Source organism: Quercus suber, unplaced genomic scaffold, assembly GCF_002906115.3.
Source record: "Quercus suber isolate HL8 unplaced genomic scaffold, Cork oak 2.0 scaffold_165, whole genome shotgun sequence".
NCBI lineage: Eukaryota > Viridiplantae > Streptophyta > Magnoliopsida > Fagales > Fagaceae > Quercus > Quercus suber.
In genome coordinates this window covers 673911-697674 of record NW_027069626.1, presented here as the reverse complement: position 1 = coordinate 697674, position 23764 = coordinate 673911, and the positions used below count along the sequence as shown (strand labels likewise).

General features: G+C 33.7%; 2 protein-coding genes, 1 long non-coding RNA gene and 1 pseudogene across 3 annotated transcripts; 2 read left to right on the top strand and 2 right to left on the bottom strand.

The window, feature by feature from the left end:
• Positions 1-10592: 10592 nt before the first annotated feature.
• On the top strand, positions 10593-13882 carry LOC112027363 (disease resistance protein At4g27190). Its single transcript, XM_024060046.2, has one exon. It carries the CDS (start codon positions 10593-10595, stop codon positions 11349-11351), a length of 759 nt encoding a protein of 252 aa, XP_023915814.2. The 3' UTR covers positions 11352-13882.
• LOC136069378 (disease resistance protein At4g27190-like) lies at positions 11499-13882 on the top strand. Its single transcript, XM_065777831.1, has one exon. It carries the CDS (start codon positions 11499-11501, stop codon positions 13542-13544), a length of 2046 nt encoding a protein of 681 aa, XP_065633903.1. The 3' UTR covers positions 13545-13882.
• A 1797-nt stretch (positions 13883-15679) lies between these two features.
• LOC112027364 (autophagy-related protein 18f-like) lies at positions 15680-18429 on the bottom strand (annotated as a pseudogene).
• A 3148-nt stretch (positions 18430-21577) lies between these two features.
• Positions 21578-23418, bottom strand: LOC136069365 (uncharacterized). Its single transcript, XR_010630608.1, has 3 exons — positions 23352-23418; positions 22462-22496; positions 21578-22309 (listed from the first exon to the last, which is right to left on the bottom strand). It is a non-coding gene; the product is annotated as an uncharacterized LOC136069365 (long non-coding RNA).
• Between the last annotated feature and the right edge of the window lie 346 nt (positions 23419-23764).

Sequence of the window (23764 nt, the reverse complement as noted above, 5' to 3'; positions counted from 1 at the left end):
GTACACTCCCAATTTTTTCAACATCTCATAATGATACGTTGTGGAAAGGTGTCATCCAAGTCCAACATGATTGAGAGTTGTAGTTGCGACTATGGCCCAGAAGCTTTACTATTCAATACTTTGCGAGAAAAATTAAATACTCATTTGATGTAATAGGAGACTATGGAATTTGACACTGTGTACACTGGGGTTTGTTCTTGATGTTGTGAAATTGCTGTAGGTACTAAAAACTATAGGTTGATTTGTTGGCAAGTCATGTTTTTTAAGCGTGAAAAATCTATGATGGAAAACTTTTATGCTCTTACAATAAATGTTTTGGAGAGAAAATTGTTAGCCCCCTCATCCCATTGGGATCCCCCCCCCCCTATTTATACAAATGAAAAAGGGTCCAATATTCCTAAGTGTGACTTAGTTAAATGGAATTTTTGTGCAATTGTGCCTACATTTCTTTTAAAAATTTAATTATAATTTTAAACTCTAATTTGGTGATTTTTATATGATTTTTGTAATTTGATTTTGATTTAGTAAAGACATATTAGCCAAAAGAAATAAAGGTAGAGCTATTAATGAAATCTATACTTTCAGATTAGCAATTACCGATGGCCAACGCTGCATTGTCATTTGTGGTTATAGAATGAATAAGCGGTATGTTGTTTGGGCAACTAATTGAGGCAAAGCAATTAACCATATTAAAAGGGATTAGAAACTTTTTCTTTCTCCTTTGCTATTTGTGGTATGTATATGCCTCTTTTACATATGCTCAAGTGAAGTACCCATTAGGATTTCCCTTAATTATGATAAACATTTTTTTTTTAATGGAAGTTCTATATTTATTGAATGAGATATATATATATATATATGTCGAGGGCCATGTAACTGAATTGGCACCTCCCCATACACAAAATGTCTAGGGTTTAAGGGAGAAAATGTTCAAATTGTGGGAGTCAAGAAGAAAATGTTCAAGTTGCGGGGTTAGCATAGATACTGTAATTATTTCTAAATTAAAAAAAAAAAATATATATATATATATATGTGTGTGTGTGTGTATATATGTATATATTTTTTTCCTTGAGGTAAAGCAATTGTGATGGATGTGCGGAGTGGATGGTTTTTTTTTTTAGTCCTTGAGTATTTTGGGTTGTTTCAAATGAGTAATGGCTCCTCTTAGACTCTAAAATTTTTGGTTTGTTGATTTTTCTATCTATAACTTGATTCTTCTTTACATAATAAAGTTTGGAATTTTTTGTTAAGTATATTTTTTCTTCAAGAAAATGAATAGAAATCTACCTTCATGCTCATGCTCATGTTAATGTTCATATTTGTAAACCTAAATCATATTTAAGCCCCTAATTTTAAAAAGAAAGAGGAAAAAAAAAAAGTATTTTTTCTTCAAGAAAATGAATAGAAATCTACCTTCATGCTCATGCTCATGTTAATGTTCATATTTGTAAACCTAAATCATATTTAAGCCCCTAATTTTAAAAAGAAAGAGGAAAAAAAAAAAAATAGGATGGTAGCCTATATAACTTTAGATTCATCTTTCTCTCTCTTTCAAATGTTTTGTTACATTATGTTTTCAATGCGTTTTATATAACATTTTTTTGTGTCTCTTTATCTTTTTTCAAGGCTTATCTAGTTAGTTATTATTATTAGTCCTTAATTATTATTTTTTTCTTTTTAAAATACTAAAATGGTGGATGTACTAAAAGACATGAAGAATAGAGAAAGTGTGGTTAAGTTTAGTAAATTAATGAGACATTAATAAGCTAACAGTAAAATAAGTTAATATAAACTTTTGGATAACAGTAAAAACACTTAATGAAAGAGGTAAAAAAAAAAAAATTGCACAATGCAAAATTAGAGTGCCACTTGGCAGGATCTCATGCACTTCCGCATATGTCTCTGTTTTATATATATATTGACTATATTTTCTATCCTCCTACTTTTCTTTTCAACAAAATAAAAGAGTTTTTCCATCTTCTCACTTTTCCAACTAAACACACACAAGAGAAAACTAAATATTTTCCATCCTCCCACAATTTTTCATTCTTCCACTTTTCCACTCCTCCAACCAAACAGACCCTTAGGCTATATTTGTTTGGAGTGATTTTAGGGAGGATGAAAAATTTTAGTTGTTTGGTTGAGGGTGAAAAAGATGAGAGATTTTGGTAGGGCTCACAAGTTTTCTCTCATTTCCCTCCAAAACACAATCTCTCCAAATTGGAGAAAAAATTAGAGTGAAAAGTTGACAAAAATATTTGGACCAAATTGCCCACATTTTCTTTTTATTATTATTATTATTATATTTATTTTTTGGCAACCTCAACCTAGCCGTAATAAATGTGACTTGCCTACCATTTTTTTTTTTTCCTTTTTTTTCTTTGGGTTTCACTGGACGCTGATTTTTTTCTAATATGATGATGTGCATGAATTCGTGATTCATCATAGTACCATACAATGCATTTTTTTTGGACGTTTTTTTTTTTAATTTTTTAAATTTATTTCTTATTTTTTATTGGACATGAATTTTTCATTTTTAATAAACTTTGGATGATTGCATTTTTTTTGGTTGGTTGTTTGCCTTTTTTTTTTTTCCTTAATTGAGTATTATTTTTAATAAGGATATATGAGTAAATTTATACAAACTTCATTTTCTATTCTCCCATTTCTCTTTCCAACCAAACAAAAAAGTTTTCAACCCTTCACTTTTTCACCCTTCTAACTAAACACAAATGAGAAAAACTAAAATCTTTTCTATCCTCCCACTTTTCATCTTCTCTTTATTTTTCATTCTTTCACTTTTTCATCTTCCAAACCAAATGGACCCTAAAAGTATGAAGTTATTGTATCTTGAATTGACAAACTTTCCTAGAGTAGATATGAAATTAGGTTTCATGATTATATATTATACAATGCTCAACCTTTTAGAATGAAAATCTTTTTTAAAAGTTGAAGTACTACTTTTCTTTTTTTTTTTTTTTTTTTTTTTTTTNTCATCCCATAGGGTTTCGGTGTCTTGATGGTAGTGGGTGGCCTGTATAACAAAGGCGGTACCCCTTAGATTCATCTTTCTCTCTCTTTCAAATGTTTTGTCAGTCTTATGTTTTTTATTTTGGTAATATATAGTGAAACAATGCGTTTTATATAACAATCCATAACATTTTTGTGTCTCTTTATCTTTTTTCAAGGCCTTATCTAGTTAGTTATTATTATTAGTCCTTAATTATTATCTTTTTTCTTTTTTAAAATACTAAAATGGTGGATGTACTAAAAGACATGAAGAATAGAGAAATGTGTGGTTAAGTTTAGTAAATTAATGAGACATTAATAAGCTAACAGTAAAATAAGTTAATATAAACTTTTGGATAACAGTAAAAACACTTAATGAAAGAGGTAAAAAAAAAAATTGCACAATGCAAAATTAGAGTGCCACTTGGCAGGATCTCATACACTTCCGCATATGGTCTCTGCTTTTATATATATATTGAAATCATGAAACCAAAAATAAATGCAAAAGAGTAACGGGACCATGAAAATTAACAAATTTGTGTTGTGTTCACATATTTCATACCATGAAATGAAAGTTTGTCCAACTCTCTGACCGTCTTCCACTTATCAATAGTGCGACATTATGACATGGTTTGACAAATGTGTATGTATGTGTCTTATAGATGATTTAAAATTGAACCATGATAGAATATGGTTTCACATTGTGCACTAAATATTCTCTTCTACTTATATACCCAAAACAAAAACTATCCAACCAAATTACCCACCCTAATTTTAAAAAGAAAAAGGAAAAAAAAAAAAAAAACCCCGTAGGGGTTTTGGTGTCTTGATGGTAGTGGGTGGCTGTATAACAAAGGTGGTGACCCCTTAGATTCCTCTTTCTCTCTCTTTCAAATGTTTTGTCAGTCTCAGTTTTTTTTTTTTTTTTTTTTGGTAATATATAGTGAAACAGTGCGTTTTATACAAAAATCCACAACATTTTAGTGTCTCTCTATCTTTCTTCAGGGCCATATCTAGTAGTATGAAGTATTTTTTTTTTTTTTTTTTTTTTTTTTTTTTTTTTTTTTTACAGTCAAAAAAGCAAAAGTTTTGGTGTTCACTTTTTTTGATGAGTGAAGTTTGGGTGTTCACATCCTCCTGTCCTTAATGCTTTTTTATTGGTCCCCTATCTAACGTGATCTGGCCAAATTTGGGTCCTATAACTCCATTAGAGCATTCACATATGCTCGGCTAAAGTCTTTTAAAATAGAATTACAGTGCAAATTTTACACATTTTGAGCAAAAAAACACCCACATCAGTGGTGTAAAACTATGTAAAACCGTGTATATATTTTCATAAGCTATAGTACCCGTGTATATTTACACAGGTACTGTAGCTCGTGTAAATGATTTTTTTAATTTATTTTCTCTCTCCTCTCTCAAACTACCTCTCTTCTCCAATCATTACAACAACCCAGCGCGCTAGATTAACTACCCAACCACCAAACACCGCAATCTAGCACAGAGTATTAACCAAAATCAACTGAAAATTAACTCAGAATCGACCCGAAAATTAACCCAAAAATCAACTGAAAATTAACCCAAACACATCCACACAGACAAATCAACACAGAGATACACTTGCTCAAAAGAAAAAAAAAAACACACACACACACACACACACACACACACACACACACACAAAGATACACAAACAAACGCAAATGGACAAACAACAAAGAGAGATCAGTGCTTATCGGAACTATGGATCGGAGCTGTGGGTCTCGCTTGATCGGAGCTCGTGGGTATGGGTCCTGCTTGATCGAAGCTGTGGATCGGAGCTAGTGGGAGCTGTGGATCGGAGTGTGGTCGGAGCGATGGTTTGGAGCTGTGGATTGGAGCGTGGTCGGAGCGATGGTTCGGAGCTGTGGATTCGAGCTCGTGGGAGCTGTGGATCGGAGCGTGTGGGAGCTTGGATTGGAGCGGTGGTTCAGAGCTGTGGTGTTTGGTGGCGTAGATCAGCTTGTAGATTGGTGCTCGTAGATCAGATAAATCGGTGCTCGGAGATCGATTTCAGCGTGGTGGATTGGAGCTCGGAGATCGACTGAGATTTGGTGGTGGATCGGATGCGGATGGGTTTTGTGATTTGGAAGAGGAAGGCTAGAGAGATGGGTGTAGAGAGAGAGAGAGAGAGAGCAAGAAATCAGCAAAATGGGTAGAAACAGAGAGAGAGCGCGTGTTAAAGAGGGGTAGTTAGAGAGAAATAATAAAAAAATGGAGTATAATGAATATTTTATTGAAATATCTTGTAAAATAAATGAACTGATGTGAGTGTTTTGTAAAAGTGTATGTGTAAAATAGAAAAAGTAAGTTTTTAGTGTAAAAATAGATGTATAAAATACACATACTGATGTGAATGTTCTTATTTTGTTTTTGTCCTTTTGCTCTTTAAAATTACGTTTTGATTGAGAAAAAGATGGCAGGTCACCAGGACAATTTAGTAAACTAGAATTACACCGAAAAGTTTTCTGGGTTGAAAAATCAAGTTATGTAAAAAAAAATTTATAAAGAACCTGTTATAGCGAAATTGAGTTTTGTATAAAAATGTTGCAGCAAGCCATGCGAGCAAGCAAAGATTATTTGAGATCTTCCAGAAGGATCAATTTCAATACCAAGAATTTACACAACTTGATTTCTCTACAATTGAGTTCTGCATAGAAAATTTTTCCATGTAACTTGAGTTCTACTTAGGAAAGTTTTTAAAGAAATTGCTACGTCAATTGCTACCACTTCAGCCTAATTTACTTAAAACTTGATTTTTGAAAAATCAAGGTATAGGTAGAATTTTATTTTACTCCAATCACGTTGCAAAACAGAGGTCCAACCCTAAATATTTTGAAAAGGAAGATTTTTGGCTTAAAAGCCACAAAAGAGGGCTAAACAACCATAATTACCTGTCAAGAGTTTTATAGTATATAGTTCAATTAACATCTTATGTAGGATGAAATATGGAGGTTATTTTTATCATTTGTTATTTTTTAAAAAAAAATTATGCAAATTTCTCTGTTTTAATATTTAAGATTTTATTTCTTTAATTTAAGATTTTATTTATAATTTTTGTAGTATAAAATTAATTAATTAATTCATATGACTTATGACTATGAGAAGTAGCAATTACTTGCTCAATAGCCTCAATTATTGCTTGAGCAGTGGAGTGAAACTATCAGAATGGCAGACTCACGTGCTTTGAAATTTTCAAGCTTATCCACCATTTAAGGTGATCAGGGCCACATTTGGGTCCTATAATAACGAGAAACTATACTCTGTTTCGAGTGTATATTTCTTCTCACTCATCAACTTGTGAAAGAAGAGAAATATACACCCGAAACAGGGTGTAATTTCTCCATAATAATCCCACTTTTATTCTCCCTGTCCTTCTCTCCTTGTCTTTGAAATGACATTTTGATTGGTACGTAGTAATACAAGTGGTGTCGTTGATTTTATAGCTGAACTCTTTGTAGAGTCATCACCGACTCTAGACCATTAGACCGGCAGTACAAATTTTCAAATGTGAAGAGGAGATTAAAGAAGAGTTTCCTTTCTTGACTTTTCTTTTGCCATTTTTTCTACCTTTTCAACTAGACAACTAGTGTAGTTTTCTTTCTAATTTTTTTATTTTTTTTTATTTTTTTCATTTTGCTTTTAGGTGATAGCATTTAAAGGTATCTGACAAATAAAAGTTGCATTAAGGAAAGAGGGTGGGAACACCCAAATATGCTCTCTTGAGAGTCAAAATAGGCGGCAAATGTGTTTTTAACCAACAAAGTTTTCCTACAAATTAATTGGTAAAAAAATGATTGTAATTTTATTTAATATATTTTTATTAGGCATTAATTTTGATAAATTTAATATTAAATTATATTTTTTAATAGCTATTTTATTTTAGTAGAATCAAAGATCTCTCCCTCTCTCTCTATATATATATATATTAATCAAAATTTTAAATTTCAAAATTTTGTAATATAAAAATACATAAAAAATAAATTTATGAATAAAATGTTATATAACTAGAAAAAAAAAAACACACACACACACACACACACACACACACACACACACACAAAGATACACAAACAAACGCAAATGGACAAACAACAAAGAGAGATCAGTGCTTATCGGAACTATGGATCGGAGCTGTGGGTCTCGCTTGATCGGAGCTCGTGGGTATGGGTCCTGCTTGATCGAAGCTGTGGATCGGAGCTAGTGGGAGCTGTGGATCGGAGTGTGGTCGGAGCGATGGTTTGGAGCTGTGGATTGGAGCGTGGTCGGAGCGATGGTTCGGAGCTGTGGATTCGAGCTCGTGGGAGCTGTGGATCGGAGCGTGTGGGAGCTTGGATTGGAGCGGTGGTTCAGAGCTGTGGTGTTTGGTGGCGTAGATCAGCTTGTAGATTGGTGCTCGTAGATCAGATAAATCGGTGCTCGGAGATCGATTTCAGCGTGGTGGATTGGAGCTCGGAGATCGACTGAGATTTGGTGGTGGATCGGATGCGGATGGGTTTTGTGATTTGGAAGAGGAAGGCTAGAGAGATGGGTGTAGAGAGAGAGAGAGAGAGAGCAAGAAATCAGCAAAATGGGTAGAAACAGAGAGAGAGCGCGTGTTAAAGAGGGGTAGTTAGAGAGAAATAATAAAAAAATGGAGTATAATGAATATTTTATTGAAATATCTTGTAAAATAAATGAACTGATGTGAGTGTTTTGTAAAAGTGTATGTGTAAAATAGAAAAAGTAAGTTTTTAGTGTAAAAATAGATGTATAAAATACACATACTGATGTGAATGTTCTTATTTTGTTTTTGTCCTTTTGCTCTTTAAAATTACGTTTTGATTGAGAAAAAGATGGCAGGTCACCAGGACAATTTAGTAAACTAGAATTACACCGAAAAGTTTTCTGGGTTGAAAAATCAAGTTATGTAAAAAAAAATTTATAAAGAACCTGTTATAGCGAAATTGAGTTTTGTATAAAAATGTTGCAGCAAGCCATGCGAGCAAGCAAAGATTATTTGAGATCTTCCAGAAGGATCAATTTCAATACCAAGAATTTACACAACTTGATTTCTCTACAATTGAGTTCTGCATAGAAAATTTTTCCATGTAACTTGAGTTCTACTTAGGAAAGTTTTTAAAGAAATTGCTACGTCAATTGCTACCACTTCAGCCTAATTTACTTAAAACTTGATTTTTGAAAAATCAAGGTATAGGTAGAATTTTATTTTACTCCAATCACGTTGCAAAACAGAGGTCCAACCCTAAATATTTTGAAAAGGAAGATTTTTGGCTTAAAAGCCACAAAAGAGGGCTAAACAACCATAATTACCTGTCAAGAGTTTTATAGTATATAGTTCAATTAACATCTTATGTAGGATGAAATATGGAGGTTATTTTTATCATTTGTTATTTTTTAAAAAAAAATTATGCAAATTTCTCTGTTTTAATATTTAAGATTTTATTTCTTTAATTTAAGATTTTATTTATAATTTTTGTAGTATAAAATTAATTAATTAATTCATATGACTTATGACTATGAGAAGTAGCAATTACTTGCTCAATAGCCTCAATTATTGCTTGAGCAGTGGAGTGAAACTATCAGAATGGCAGACTCACGTGCTTTGAAATTTTCAAGCTTATCCACCATTTAAGGTGATCAGGGCCACATTTGGGTCCTATAATAACGAGAAACTATACTCTGTTTCGAGTGTATATTTCTTCTCACTCATCAACTTGTGAAAGAAGAGAAATATACACCCGAAACAGGGTGTAATTTCTCCATAATAATCCCACTTTTATTCTCCCTGTCCTTCTCTCCTTGTCTTTGAAATGACATTTTGATTGGTACGTAGTAATACAAGTGGTGTCGTTGATTTTATAGCTGAACTCTTTGTAGAGTCATCACCGACTCTAGACCATTAGACCGGCAGTACAAATTTTCAAATGTGAAGAGGAGATTAAAGAAGAGTTTCCTTTCTTGACTTTTCTTTTGCCATTTTTTCTACCTTTTCAACTAGACAACTAGTGTAGTTTTCTTTCTAATTTTTTTATTTTTTTTTATTTTTTTCATTTTGCTTTTAGGTGATAGCATTTAAAGGTATCTGACAAATAAAAGTTGCATTAAGGAAAGAGGGTGGGAACACCCAAATATGCTCTCTTGAGAGTCAAAATAGGCGGCAAATGTGTTTTTAACCAACAAAGTTTTCCTACAAATTAATTGGTAAAAAAATGATTGTAATTTTATTTAATATATTTTTATTAGGCATTAATTTTGATAAATTTAATATTAAATTATATTTTTTAATAGCTATTTTATTTTAGTAGAATCAAAGATCTCTCCCTCTCTCTCTATATATATATATATTAATCAAAATTTTAAATTTCAAAATTTTGTAATATAAAAATACATAAAAAATAAATTTATGAATAAAATGTTATATAACATTGGACTGACATGAATTTGACATATATGTTAAAAATATAAAAAAATATGTAATTTAACAATTAAAATTTTAAAATATATAATGATATTAATTTTTTAATGGAAGTTGTATTCATTGGCTCCTAGCCAAACTTGTTCTTTATTTAAATGGTATCATTTTAATAGTCCCTCCCCAAACAATTGAATTATTGAAAGAAAAAGTTATGAAATATTTTTTTATAGGCATTTGTAATATTAATATAACTAATCAATAACCTATGCAATGCATAAAAAATTCAAGAAAATACGATCTACTAATGATTTATAATAAATGAGTTTATATATGAAATTTCTATTCTACCATTTTATAAATAAAAAAATTATATTTTTATTTTGGTACATTAGGCAAAAAACTGAAAAACATAATATGCATTGTCAAATTATAAATAGAAATAAATGGTAAAGTAAATATGAAAAAGATATAAAAAAACAATGAGTCAAAAAAAAAATTTAAACATAAATGCCTTAAGAGGTCCAAAAGTACACTTTAATAAAAAAAAAATTAGAGTTATTTGCATAAATATAGTAAAAACAAATTACTAATAAAAAAAAAGTAAAAACAAATTAAAATTTAGGGGCATTAGCATTATTTTAAAATTTGCACTAACTTCTTCTTTTAAAAGTCGAAGCGGGAGGATTTTTTTTAAGTCAGGGGACCATGGCCCTCCAAACATTTTCCAACCCAAACACGCGTGAAACTCAACGAGTCATTCTGTAACCCAATAACTCATAGGCAAAAATTGAGGTTATGGCCTCGTTTGGTTTGCCATTTTAAACAACATTTTTTAGTTTTTAAACAGCATTTCACGCATTTCAACACACTTTTTCACCCACACGTATTTCAAAAAACAATAAACAATAATTTTCAAACTACTCTACCAAACACCCCCTATGGGACGCAAAAATTTGGACTCTTGTAGCTATCCTCTCAACAATGAGTCATTGTGTGTCCTTTCGTCCTGTTTCTTTACACCATTGTGCCAGCGAGACCGTGGAATCTTGTATTTTCTGTGGTTCTTTCATTCTTTGGCTGTCAATTATTTTAAGCTTCCGGCATCTCCCATAGCAAAATTTCCGGCATGGAAGTGGTGGGTGCGGCTGTTGGTGCACTAGTGGCAACAACTAGCGAGCTTCTCTGTAGTTGTGTCAGTTCTAAGACCAACACCACTGTTAATTTGCATTCAAATCTTGCTGCTGTTGAGGAGGAGATGAAAAGCCTTACGGACCGTATAAAAGAAGTCAAACGTGAAACGGAAGCAGCGGAGAAAGAAGGAAACGAAATCAGAGCTCAAGTCGTAACTTGGCTTAAGGATGTGGAAACGCTTCAGCTTAGAGTCAATGCAATTGAAGGCCAAATGTTCAACAACAAAAGGCCTTCTCGATGTTTCTTAAATTGCAGAAAGCGGTATAGAGCGAGCAGGGAAGTGGAAGAAATTCTGAAAGAGATCAAAAGGCTTCTTCTTGTAGCTGGAAATTTTGACTCTGGTGTGGTTTGTCTAACTGGAGTTCCCAGAGCAGTGGAGTGTATTCCTGGCCCTTCAATTCTAGGTCAAACAACTGCATCAAAAAAATTAGACGAGACTATGAGGGCATTGTATGCTGATGGAGTCAAAGTGATTGGTATTTGGGGACTCGGAGGAGTTGGGAAGACTACTCTGGTGAAGAACTTGAACAACAAGCTCGTGGATGATCCTACGAAGCCTTTTGGCATCGTCATTTGGGCCACCATTTCTAAGAATTTCGTCATTAAAAATGTCCAGACACGGATAGCGGAGAGATTGGGGTTGGAGGTAAAAATGGAAGAAAGCGAGGAGGGAACGGCTAGTCGGCTTTATTAAAGGTTTCAGAAGGAGAAAAAATTTCTACTCATTCTAGATGATGTTTGGGCGAAAATTGATTTAGACACTTTGGGTGTCCCAGGGCCTGAAGTTCATAAAGGCTGTAAGATCATATTGACTTCTCGACTTAAGGAAGTCTGTAGGGCTATGACAACCGATCTCGAAATCAAAATAGAAGTCTTAAATGATGAAGAAGCTTGGCAATTGTTTTGTCAAAAGGCAGGGGATGTGGCTCATCTGGAAGAAATTAGACCATTTGCAGAAGCAATTGTTAAAGAATGTTGCAGATTACCACTAGCCATCATCACCGTGGGAGCTGCCATGAGAAAAAAGACAAAGTTCGAGTTGTGGAAGCATGCGTTAAAGGAGTTGCAAAGATCAGTGCCTTCTATAGAAGGAATTGAGGCTGAGGTCTATAAGCCGTTGAGGTTGAGTTACGACTCATTACAAGGTAACAACATAAAATCTTGTTTCTTATATTGCTGTCTATTTCCCGAGGACTTCATAATTGAAACAAGTGAATTAGTACAATACTGGCGGGCAGAAGGTTTAATAGGTGAAAGACAGAATTGGGAGGATATGGGCGAAGGCATTTCTTTGATTGAAAATTTGAAGGACTCTTGTTTGTTGGAAGATGGTCCCTATGGGGAAAGTGTGAAGATGCATGATGTTGTTCGGGATGTTGCTATATGGATTTCATCAACGTCTGAGGATGGGTGTAAATCCCTTGTTCGTTCGGGGATTGGGTTGAGTGAGATTTCTGTTGGAGAGTTTTCAAATTCAAATTCTCTCGATAGAGTTTCTTTCATGGTTAACAACATAACAAGGCTACCTGATTGCATGATACAATGTTCAAAGGCCTCGACTCTGCTACTCCAAGGTAATCTTGCCCTTAACACAGTTCCTGAGAAATTCCTGCAAGAATTTGAAGCACTCAAGGTATTGAATCTCAGTGGAACCAGCATCCGGTCATTGCCTCATTCTCTACTTCAACTTACAGATCTCCGTGTTCTTCTTCTTCGCTATTGCAGTAATCTTGAAGAACTACCCTCACTGGGAACCCTCACTAAACTTCAAGAACTTGATCTTTATGGCACGTGTATCGCAAATTTGCCAAGAGGGATTGAAAACCTGTGTGAGCTAAGGCATTTAAACTTAGCCGGGACTAGTAAACTGAAAGGCATTCAACCTGGAATTATATCCAAGTTGTCTTGTTTAGAAAGTCTATTTATGTGGGAAAGTGGCTTTCGTTTCCGTTTGAAGGGAGAGGAAGACGGACAGGCAACTTTTGAAGAGCTCAAATCATCCTTTAATCGATTACATTACTTAAAAATCTCATTGAATGGGATCCCATGGGAAAAATCCGAAGATCTTTCCTGGATAAATAGAATGAGTCATCTTCAACTTTTTTTTCACCAAGCACAAGGAAGGAGTGAACTAATTACAAGAAAAAAATGGTGTTCTATCCAGAATCTTAATCTTTCTCTCTCGCAAGAATGGATTGGGTGGTTCTGGGGTAATTCAAGTTCTCTAGAATTAAATGACTGTACAGGACTGGTTGAAATGCTTGAAGGCTTCATTGAAAGTGATGCCAGCTTTGCTGGTTTAAAGTCACTTGTTATTTTAAATTGTCCAACCAGTTTAGGGTGGGGAGGAGGATGTGCTGCCCGCTGCGACCTACTACCAAACCTGGAGGAACTTCATCTTGTCAGTATGAAAAACCTAAATAGCATTTCAGAGCTAGCTGGTCATCTTGGGCTGAGATTTCATAGCCTAAAATCAATAGGAGTGGAATACTGTTCTCAGATGAAATATCTTCTCTCCTGTGGTGACTACATTCAGACTCTGCCAAACCTAGAAGTAATCATGGTAATCGATTGTGAGAACTTAGAGGAGCTCTTTAATAATGAATCAGGGCAGAACATATCTCCAGATCCCATGGTTCCAAAACTACGGATATTGCAATTGGGGAACCTTCCCAAATTCAAAACTCTTTGCAGACACGAGGAGACATGGCCGTGTCTGGAGCAGGTTGGAGTGTGGGAGTGCAAAGGTCTCAGAAGGCTGCCTCTTACTAACCAAAATGCAGGTACCATAAAAGAAATAAAAGGAGAATCGGAATGGTGGGATGCTTTGGAGTGGGATGATGACCAAACCAAATCAAGTTTGCTGCCTTTTTTCCTTCCTCGGTAGTTGGGTGGCTTCATTCAAATAAGGGCTTTGGCCCAGAGTGGCCCTTTTGATTGTGTTTGAAAATTGAGTGAGTGAAGAGTTTGTTCATTTTCGTAGTGTGAAAGCACCGATCAATTTGAGAGTTGTTGTTGTTGTTGTCGTCTTTTTTTTTTTTTTTTTTTTTTTTTTTTAAAATTCAAGTTTGAGAGTATGTGCATTATTTGAGCGTGAGTGATTGCATGTATTGAAAATTTGGAATAATTGAGTGTCATGTTTGTGAGTTAAGATCGAAAGAGTTTTGAGTTTACCCATAATGGGTTTTAAATTGTGAGAGATTTATAAAGATTGACGTTTGTATCTGTATCTTTCATAAATGGATTTTTATTGGTGTGCCCATAGATGTCATGTAGGCATGAAGTTTTCTTTTTTTAAGAAGACGTAGGCAGGTATGAAGTTGGCGAAATGACATTGAAATCATGTTAATATATTTTAATTTCTTGTTTATATGGATATATTTATACTAATTAAAAATTAAAATGTTGGTAGTAGGATTTCCATTATATTAAATATTAAGAATTATGGCAAGTAATAAAATAATTTCACGTTTCCTTCTAGGCAGCCCTAATCCAACCAGATCTTGAGCACCACTCTTGTGCTCTTTCCTTTTCATGATTTCTTCTTCTTTTTTAAAGATCCATTAGGAAAGAAATACATTTAGCTTCTTCTGCAAGTTACATATCAGATAATCTCTTTGATTTCAAGCTTAAAATGATTCGAATAGGCAATTTATTATTAATCTTCCCAAAATTTTATTGTCCTATCTTTTCTGGTATTTATGTCATGCTTTTGGAGCATTATAAATTTTCTGTACATGTAACTGTGTAGCCTGTGCTTCCCAGCTCTTTTCTGTCTGAACATAAATTACAACTTGAAACTAAATAGAAGATCTCCAAATTCCCTGGAATTATGTGATCTTCAGCAAATACAGAACAACACTACATAATCCATTGCACCCACAAAAAAAGAGCTTTTTAGCTGGTGTCTTTCATATGCATAGTACAGGTAATGCATGACCAAACTATCAAGTTGTTTATACAAAAAAGCAATAATTAATAAGCAAATAAGCTACCAAAAACTACCACATACCCAAATGCATGCAGGATCTGATTAGTTTAAAATTCCATTTATATTGAAAAGAAACAGGTTGGTTTATAGTTGTAGTTCCACAGGTTCATTAATAAGCATTATATTCATTGAAATCAGCTTATCAACTGATTAGATTAAAATGCCATTTATATTAGAACCTTTGCAGAATAAGATATTTTTAGATCGTATGCCTAGCTGTTCTAGTCATCCTATTCTTTAGGCCCTGCAATATCATCCTCATCTCATTACTATGTTGTTTACATGTAAATGACAATTCTTTATCGCATCTCCAACTTTAGTAAATAAAAACCATTTTCCCTGAATATACAAAACTGATGCTTGGGTACAAACAGATATACTTCAAACCTGTTTGAATATTCACTGTTTCACACCGCTGCTGACAACTTCAAGAAAAGCTCTCCTGAATCCACAAAAGCATCAACCCTTTTCCCCTATAACTCATTAAAGTATGTTGCAGAAAGCTAGAGAGTAAAATTTGTAAGCACATTTCAGTGCACAAGTGAAAAGATTAACTGGCTAAGGAATCTAGGAACTCCATGACAGAACAGGAAGAAATCCAATTAAAAAAATTGTTGCAGAAGGAAGATAAGAAGAGATTATTGGTCAAGCATTTCATCTATGATAAAATGTAAAAAGAGTGGTAGCAGAATAAATTTAAATTAAAAGAATAAAGAAACAGTGAGAGAGATATTTTACAAGATGATATTATGTAAATATTTACAACTGGTTATTGAGAAAATGTATAGACTGTTATTTACAAAGTTGAGTAGATGAAATCCCAACTACATAGCATCCACAGTTCCGCATCACTATTCTCTAAATTTCCACCCATCATATTAACTCTGTTAAGAGAAAAAAGACAGTCTAATTCAAAACTACCACCCAAAAGAAATAGGGAAATTAATTAAAATGTGACTAAAAAGAAATCCAATCAAGGTAGAATAAATTTCAATATATATATACACACACACACACAGAGCCTTCATTCAGTATGACATCTTTACCAGACCGAAAGACAATCATTATTCAATACTAATAAGCTCAATAACTTCATTTTTCATGTCCAACCAACCATTTAAACCAAACAAGGAACATACCTCTAATCAAACTCACCACCTTCATCTTTAAAATGATTCTTCATTTTCAGGCCTTCTTTATTACTATTTACAAACTTGAGTTAAGCCTCCATTCTTAAGCTCTCTCTACTATTTACAATCACAAGCGAGTCTTTGTTTTTGGGCTGTCACTAATATTTACAAAACCCTTGATTCCTACTAGCATCCAAGGACCATTACATTCAGTTCCTCACTAGCATTGTGAAATTCTGCCACTGCAGCAGCACAGTCAGTCAGAGAGTCAAGCAAGCCAGAGCTGCTCCTACTTGAAAGCCTGCCGTTTGAGACAGCTCAGACCTCAGATTCTGAAGCTTATTGGTATTGCAATCTAAAGCTGGGTTCCTGTATGACACAAGAAATGGTACTCAAAAATGTCAGTACAACCCTCATTGTTGTGCACAAAAAGGACAACATACAAAATGATCAAAAGCAGAAGAAATTGCAGGTGCACATTTAAGCAAATGATTTTAATTCTATTGGTAAGTTGCACACCCACTCAATGGATCTTAAACCCACAACCTCACCCTCTATCCCACTCTTATGAGGAGGAGGTGCTATATAAGCTAGAGCTCATGGCACATTAAACAAAACATATAATTATTATATATCAGCTTTATCTAAGATAAAGTCCTTTTAGTATGATAATGTAAAGAATTAGGTGCCCATGCATCCAAAACATAATGAGAAAGCAATGTTATATATAAGAAATAGCCACAACCTAGAATATGTAAAATAAATAGACATAAAACCTAGAGAACCTTGTTTGTTGGATTTTGGGGTTTGAAGATAGTCAAAAACTGGAACCATCAATCATGCAAGTTGGGATCCTTTCAATTTCTCTGCCGGAAGAATTTAATTCATTAATTTTGGAGCCCTCCACCATCATTGATTGAAAGTATATCTGGCGAGCAAATTTACAAGAACAAGGGAGACGTTAGACATCAAACAAAATGTATACATGATTGAACAAGCACAATATTCCATTCCACCGGACACATATACCTCGTGTTTTGCCCACTACGGGGTCCAAGGTTGATGCATTTGCAGTTTAGCTTCTGATATATAGAAATGATGTTTCTCCTCAGGACTGATTTTTGCTTTCATGAATGCACCCCTAGCTTTAGGATAGATGCTATTTCCTTCCTTCAATCCTTTAGGATATATTTTATTGCTGTCTGAATTCCCAATCTCACCATACATGTCAATATTAACTTCTCTGTCTCTCTTCATTTTTGTTTCTGAAATATATTCCACTTTTGGATAGCCTCAACAACCAATCTTGCATCACATTCTGGAGCTGACTCATGTGCAGTGCTTAATCCAAACACAATAGGTGTTGGATCTGGACAAGTTGATGTTCGCAATGCATATTATACCATACAACTAAGAGGAAAAACCAAAAGGTAGTAATTTGCCTTTGAAGAGCTGCAATCCACAATTAGAGCATTGCCTCTGCAATTGTGGAAAGATGAAGCAATAGCCCCAGAAAGGGAACTCATCTTGCCAGTTGCATCTGATGCAGCACCACTAACAGTGCCTTTCCATACATTAGTTCCATTCCTTATTCTGTTGATTAGGTGGCCAACTAACCGCGGGCTTAACCATAACACCCAAAATGCTATTTTTGGTTGTAAGACTAGAGCATCAGCAGACTGGAATTTTACTGATCCTCTGAAAGGATTTATAACAAACAAATTGTGTGTCCCCTTGATGAGTTAATCATAATCCAGTTGCTGTTGTCACTGATGTTGATATCCAAAAAACATATAAGTACTTGACAATAACGACATATTCAGGAAGGTACCGTGACAGAATTATCTAACACTGCATTTGTAAAACCACACTGTAGCCTGTAAAGATGTACATAAGATGCACCAGCATCAGATGCAGAGGAGTTTATGAGATTGTCCAAGCATTATTTTGAAAACATTTATGTTGTGCCACTAGGGTCAAAGCACAATGCTGAAATAGGACTCTTGTATGTCCTAAAATGGGCAATAACAACTTTGCTTACAATATCTGACCTGATAAACACAAGAAAACAATAAGAAACCTAGGGAAAAATAAGTGAGATATCAAAAGGGATCATGCCAGAATTAGTTCATAAAACAACTTCCAGTAAATACCACAACAGCATGATCTACCACAGACTAAGTTGCTACTGTGTTAGTTGAAGATAAAAAATGGAGTGACATAGGTAGGAAATCAATTCATCATTTGTGCCAAAGACAATGTTGCTACCATGTTCACTAACCGAAGGGAGTAAAATAAAATAAAAATAAAGGTTGATACCGTGTTCAGTAGAAGGTAATTCATGCCTTGAAATGGACTTAATGATTTATATGATAGGTTAACCATAACAAGATCTGTCACACAGCTTCCATTATGCAATACAATACATTAACCTAGGTAAAGTAGCACAAGCAAAGTAAAAGTGTATGACCTCTAGTCAAACTTGCAAACAAAGAGTATAAAGAGATAAAGGGAGGGGCATATACATGTGAATTCAATAAGAAAAAACAAAACTCAAGAGAAGCATGTACCCCAGCTGCAAGTTGCTTGCTTGATTCTCTTGCCACCAGGCTCCCATTTGAAGGAAAACAAGGAAAGCTTGCAGAAGGCATTGCAAGGAGTGTCTATCCCATTATCAATGTTTCTATTCTACCTACAGAAAGGGACCCATCAGAACAAAATTGTCTTAATATCTCTTTGATGCTATTGGTTTTGGTAGCATTTGCATGAATGAAACTCGGTCACAGACAGAATGTGCATCCTCAACATCCCACACCAGAAACCAGACCAGTAGCCCAGCAGGAGAACTTGCAGAATGGAATTTCCCTCACCCTCTAACTTGTAAAACCCAGTCCAATTAACCTTTATAAGGTTCAATAAAAATATGAAATCATTATCTATTATTGAAGTAGCATAACTTAACTAAAGGAGGAAGAGGATTAAGATGGACAAAAAGACAACAAAGTAGAATGTAAAGAAGCAATGCATGGTAATACTCAACCATATTATGGATATATTGTCTACTCAATCTCAATGTGAAATTACCAAAGGCAAAATAAAATATTGAGTCAAAAATTTCCAACCAAATAGCTATATAGTAATCAATTTTGAAATTTAAAATTTTAAAATAATTAATTAATCTTCATTAGAGCATAAAAGAACCTCACTCACAAACTCTGCATGTCCAAATTCAAGCACATCTGGTTTCACATAATTATGTATTTATGTGCAATTCCTTGCAAATATACAACTATGGTCATGAACATTTAAAATTTTATTTATTCCAGTTTTGTATAAACAAATCTACATGAAGGGGCTTTCTATTAATGTATCTCCCTTGAATTATGATAACTTGATAAAAATTTGGGAGCCACGGGATCTTTTATTAATATTCTTCTAAATATAAGACCAAATGCAATATTTTTTCCTTTTCTTTTACACATAGGTACCAAGCAGACCAATATAAATCACCTCCTTCAAAGCAACAAATCCATTGCTTAATGACATCAGGTACTAAAGAATAAGCAGCAAAATGTAACGGAAAATGAAGTTATGAATTATATTCCCATGAAACAAATCGAGCCCATAAACTGACTATCCCAGCTCTGAGAACCAAAAAAATTGTGGGACAAAATATTGAGATTCAAATAAACTCAAAAGCTTCAAAAAGCACGCACATTTGCTAACAACCAATAATAGGTTTTTTAAAATAAATAATAAATAAAAAAAAACATGTGCAGTAACAACCTCTCTTGTTACTCTTCTTCTTATTATATAGGAACAAGTTGTCAAGAACTAAATCTAAATCCATTCACTTCTTTGTAACTAACCATACAATAACTAAATCACCGTTTGGGCCGATGCTTCCCGCGAGGTTGTTTGAAAAACTTCACCGGACAGCCGCACGCTACCGCCGTCCCTGAGACTGAGATTTTGGTTTAAGTCTTGTGGGTCCAAAGAGACCCATTAAGGCCAAGGCCCGACCCAATTTATTTTTAAAAATAGAATTAAAAAGATAAGTAAGAAGAAGAAGAAGAAAGTAGCAGTTCGGTCCAATTTGTGGGTCCAATTTCAGATTAATGTTCAGTTAGTCAGCCCAGCCCACAACCAGGTTCTTGTTACAATTTTCTGTTGAGGCTCTAGAGTCTTGAGACTTGGGTACGTTTGAGTTTTTTTTTTTTTTTTTTTTTTTTTTTTTGAACCTTCAAATTCTTTCTATATCTTTTTATTGAATGTGAATTTTGAAAATCTAAAAACTTTTATTATATCCTCCATGCTTGCAAAATTTCAAAATTTTCAAATTTTTGTGACATAAAATTATGCATAAAAAATAAATTTATTGATTGAATAGTAAATAACATTAAATTTGAACAAAATTTGAAATGCGTGTTAAAAACATAAAGAACATGCAATCTAACAATCAGATTTTCGAACTTGAACAAGGGCAGTCATGGTGTGGAGCATTTAGATGCAAGGAACAAATATTATTTCCAGTATATTTAGCTACAGCCACGGTTTATCATGGAAGGAGCAGCTGGTTTGTTAACCGAGTACCAAACTTTCATGGCAACACAACAGGTGTTAGCAAAAAGCCTTAATTTTAAGGACTTGTTAATTCTTGTCCCCCTTTGGAAATCCTATAATCCCTATTATTGTGTAGTCATTGCCCCCAAGCCCCCATGGTACATTGCCACTTGGGTTTTTAGGCAAACCGATAAGTACCACTAGCACACAGTAAGGCATGCCACAACTGACTCATTACCACAATTTTTGCACTTTGAAGTATGAGTTAGTACTTAATACTTGAATCCATTATCTCTTGACATTTGGTTCAAAGTGATTGGTCTTTACTAGGGCTTCCTATTACTACACTGCACTTTTAAGTCTTAACTATTTGAAAATATGCATAAATAAAAGTTACAATTTTAATACATGCGTTTTGAAAATATGATTTTTAAAATTAAAATTAAGTGTTTGGTAAAATATATGAAAAATGTTGTTTGTCAATTGTATAAAATTATTGTTTCAGTTAAAATTACGGAAAAAAAAAAAAAAAAATATAAAATTCCTAAGTGCAAACAATTGTAATTCCAAATCTAGGCACCTTAGATTCTATGGAGGACGAAGTTACTATTCTAGTCATCCTATTCATATACACTCCGCAAAAATATTCGTATCTCGTCTGTGTTGTTAATAAGTAAATGAAAATTCTTTTTTTGCGTCTCCTGCTCTAGAAAATGACTTCCTTGAATATTTTACACATGTTTGGGTACAAACAGATACCACCTCTGAATATGATAGAAAATCGTTGGTAGGTGAGAATTCTTGGCCAAAACTCATCCAAAAATAATAGAGATGGTCCCATTGATGTTGATTTAGTACTCATTTTCTCCTGCAACTTCACCAACTTAATTTTACTCACCCCTAGACTTGCAGTTCCAGGTTGAACTTAACAACCCAATACCTCCAAATTCACCTCCAAACAATTGAGGCACTATTTTTTTTTCACAAGCTCCACCAAATTCACCTCCAAACTAATTAGACCTCCAAAAGATTATTCCCTAACCTCCACTCAAACTTTCAGGATTTAACTCTGCCACAGCTATCACAACTATTGCTACAGAGGACCATTTGTCAAAATGGCTGCTTTTAACCTAGCAGAATCATATAAAAGTGGTTGCTAAATCACAGTATTTGATAACATAAAAAATAGTCCATATCAGAGCGGGAGGAATCCAATAAAACAGTCATTTTATAACAAAATACGAACCCACACATGAGATTAGTGCAGCATTTCATCTGAATAAGATGCTAAAAGAAAAGGGAAAAAGGAAAAGGGAAAATGAGACTCTATTTTATGTGACAAATATATACTTATGAATTTCAAAACAATGTGTAATTCTTATGTGATATAGAAGGAAAAAGGCACGCAAATAGCCCAATTACATTTTCCACCCCAAAAATAAAATAAAAGGAAAAATCAAAATCAAATTTAGCTATCCCCAAAAAATAAAAATCCAAAATCAAACAAACACTTTAAACTCCAAGCAACCATATCAATTCCCGCTCTGTTTGTAGGTAAAGGAAAAAGGAAAATTACTTGAGTCTTACATTTGAGCACTAATAACCATGGTATCCCTGTCCTTAGAAAAAGCATGCAACCTTAGTAAAAATGAACATTACAATTGGCAAACAATTTTAACCACCATTGACAGCTGGACCCATATTAATTAGTCATTAATGATCATAAAGAGGATCTAAAACGCAACATCAGACTCATAACATCAAGATTACATGAGAAAACACAATTCTCATGCAGTCGTAGATATCTCAATAACATGGCACTACATAGTACTAAACATTACCTCATATTTGTTCAGTCACAATGGCCTAATGCTTGTCGTGCTGCTTTATCTCTTAAGCTTTATCTTACGTCTGGCTTCCCGGACAGCTTCTATATCTGCTTGCCTTCATGCTTCCACTCACCTTAAACTAAAATCAGAATTAAGAAACAATTGACCAAAAATTCAGTTCAAGCCTTTCTTCGAATAGTTTGATGGGAATTGAGAAACCAAGGAAAAAATTGGTTTGAAAAAAAAAAAAAAGATAATGGAAAATCCTTAAGAGAGAGAGGTTGAAGGTACCAGTGAAAGCGGAGATCGTTGGAAGCATAGTCAATCTGTGTTTTCCATGCCCAACAACGATAGAGACAGATTACATGTCACTGCTTTCATTTTTGCAATAAATCTAATGAAACACACATGAACAATTTTTATCTGTTCTGAAAACCCATTTATCAATGAAGTTTACCAACAAAATAATTGGGATTATTCAACTGACATGATTATCATTTTTCTTGCTAACCCTTCTTAGGCAACATTCATGTTCTTTTACTTATTTAATCAAAAGTTTCAAATGCGTGTACTTTTATACACCACTGAACTTTAAGTAACTAACAATAAGTCTAGTAGTATGGATCCAAATCTGGCAAAATGTTGTTTCAAAGCTAGCAAAAAGAAGAGAAATCCACAGATACTGAAAACTAGAATGAAAGACAACACAAACCAAAATTTAAAAAACGGGTACGGGGAAACACACAATCAGTAAAAATAGAAATGCTATAAACCACAAACCAATTTTTTGAATCAGGTTTGAACTTCAAATGAGTAATTACAGAAGCATCAGAATGTAACATTTCGATTTTCCTTTTTTTCTATGTCTTTAGTACCAACTTTCATGACTCTTCTAAATTTTTTTGGATTGTGTTATTCAATTCCTCTTGCTTTAAAAAACACAACTGTTGGGTCTCAACAACATACCAATGGACCACAAATATTCACTCGAGAATTTGAAAGTAACTCAAAAAAATCAAACAAACATATAGTAAAAGACAAATTTTTTCTTATTTAAACATGATAAGTCACAATCCAAATTGAGTCGTGTGAGTTCAAATGTAAAGAGAACACTTCAATCTTTGCATTCATTAAGGATCTTAATTCTAGCAAGAACCAAAGAAATTAAAATCTAACTGTACCTTTTAATTCTTTTATTGTAGAAGTCCCAATGTCTTTATCTAGCAAAGGGAAACGGTAATTTGCAACTGGAGGGAGAAACAGAAGAAAAAGAAAAAAACAATTCAGAAATTAATTTTAGTGGCAAACGAAGAAAAAAAAAAACTGCCAAACAGGAGCAAAATTCTAACCAAAAAAACAATAACCGACAAAACAAAACCCAAGAAATTGAAAAAATAAATGGGAACGGAGAACTCTCTCCTTCTCTCTTATTCTCTATTTTTACCCTCTCCAAACCTAAATCATATATGACCCCAAATTTCAAAAAATCAAATCAAAACCTAATGTTACCCAAATACCTAAATAAAAATCAATCCAACCAAATTTCTCAAAACTAATTCATATTTCATACCCATACCCAGATCTAAGAAAGAAT